General features: G+C 40.3%; 1 protein-coding gene across 1 annotated transcript; it reads right to left on the bottom strand.

Annotated features, from left to right (window-relative positions):
* Positions 1-1,503, bottom strand: LOC306648303 (L-lactate dehydrogenase A chain-like). Its single transcript, XM_079118288.1, has one exon. It carries the CDS (start codon positions 1,447-1,449, stop codon positions 547-549), a length of 903 nt encoding a protein of 300 aa, XP_078974414.1. The 5' UTR covers positions 1,450-1,503; the 3' UTR covers positions 1-546.
* Positions 1,504-2,140: the final 637 nt, after the last annotated feature.

Raw genomic sequence — 2,140 nt, 5'->3', positions numbered from 1 at the left:
TTTTTTCACTGTTCAAGGTTTATTTGATATTTCAGTTGGTATGACACGTGGACAGCTGGTTGCATTGTTCATTTGTAGATATTTCTTTTTACATTATGTGGAAATGTACACTACAAATACATATAACACACAAAATAAAATCCTGTAGAACAGTTATACGCAAGACATGCAATATTGGATTTAACATTAGATTCCAGGATGTGACTAAATGAAAAAAATAAAAAGTTGGACTAGGTTATAGTTGATGAAGTCACCATCTGGTTTGAAGGGCAACTGGAGCCTGTGCCACACTGGCAGTGGTATCTCAGAGATGGTGGAACTATTTTACTATTTTACACTATTTTAGGACTACATAAGTTAAGTACCATCCAGTGTCAGGATATCTGTAGGGTTTTATAAGCCATTCCTATTTCTAACTTTAGGAAATTGATGTTTTTCCCAGGCCTTCTGCTTTAATCACAGATCAGATAAAAGGACAACATGCACAATCTTCAACTAAAATCCTGTTGTATCCTAGACAGTGGAGTGGTATGACATTAGAAGCCTTTAAAATCGTAGCTCTTTCTGGATCCCCCAAAGCGTATCTGCACTCTTCTTCAAACGAGCCTCTTCCTCAGGAGTCAAATTCACCTTCACAACATCTGAGATTCCATTTTGTCCCAAGATGCAAGGCACACTTAGAAAAACATCATCCTTTATTCCATAGAGACCCTTAATCATGGTGGAAATTGGATGCACCCGCCTAAGATTCTTCATTATACTTTCTGCCAAATCTGCCACAGACAGTGCAATGGCCCAGGATGTATAGCCTTTTAGTTTGATCACCTCATAAGCACTGTCAACCACCTGCTTATGAACCTCTTTCCAATGCTCTTTATCTGCATCAGTGCCTAAATCTGGGTGCAGATTCTTCAAGGCGACACCAGCAACATTCACTCCACTCCATACAGGTACACTAGAGTCTCCATGCTCCCCAAGGACCCACCCATGACAACTTAATGGGTGAATTCCCAGTCTTTCCCCCATCAGGTAACGGAACCGGGCTGAATCCAGATTGCAACCACTTCCAATAACACGGTTTTTAGGAAAGCCACTTATCTTCCAAGCCACATAGGTCAAGATATCCACTGGATTGGAAACAACAAGCAACTTGCAGTGTGGGCTGTATTTTACAACATTAGGAATGATGAATTTAAAGATGTTCACATTACGCTGGACTAAATTGAGACGGCTTTCTCCCTCTTGCTGACGTGCCCCAGCTGTGATAATAACGAGCTTGGAGTTTGCTGTCACGCTATAGTCTTTGCCAGAGACAATTTTTGGTGTTCTAAGGAAAAGGCTGCCATGCTGGAGATCCATCATTTCTCCCTTCAATTTATCTTCCATGACATCAACAAGTGCAAGTTCATCTGCCAAGTCCTTCATTAAGATACTGATGGCACAAGCCATGCCAACAGCACCAACCCCAACAACTGTAATCTTATTCTGGGGAACCTGTTCTTCCTTAAGTGCGGGGGCGCCTAGCACATAAAACTCATGCCAGGGAAGTGTGCCTGGCGCATGAAGACCCATGCCAGAGGTTGGTAATCTTCCTCTGGAGGATGATAGCAAGGACTCGTCATAAGTTGGGTGCTGCCAAGGCCTTCCCTGGAAGACGATAACAAGGACTTGTCGTAAGTTGAGTAAAGCTGGAGCCCCTTCCTCAGAGTGTTAATCTCTCTTCCTTTTTTGTTTTTCACCAGAACTCACAATATTACGCGGATTAATCATGTTTAATAAAGTTCTTCGGTTGAAGGATGATGGGAACACAAACAGTTCATATGAGTTAACTCAATTCCAGTAAAATAAAGTTCATTTGTTTACACAAAGCACTAATATTCCTATAGGGAATGGTGGACATTCTGAAGCAATATGTCTTGTGATGCTTTTGTTAACTTTTACAAGATTCCCAGACATCTAGTTGCATATAAGTGATTCTCTTAGCTTCAGTGATCAACATATTTGTTACATCTGGTTTCTTCTGCAAAGTAATGAGCCTCCCACAGAAATACATTATATTTAGTTCAAAAGAAAAGTTTTAGTTCTTTTAGATGAAGATTTTTTTACTCTAAAGACAATAACTTGGTTCTTAATAGTATAA

The sequence above is a fragment of the Sciurus vulgaris genome, assembly GCF_902686455.1.
Source record: "Sciurus vulgaris genome assembly, chromosome: 17".
NCBI lineage: Eukaryota > Metazoa > Chordata > Mammalia > Rodentia > Sciuridae > Sciurus > Sciurus vulgaris.
This window is presented reverse-complemented; position numbering and strand designations above follow the sequence as displayed.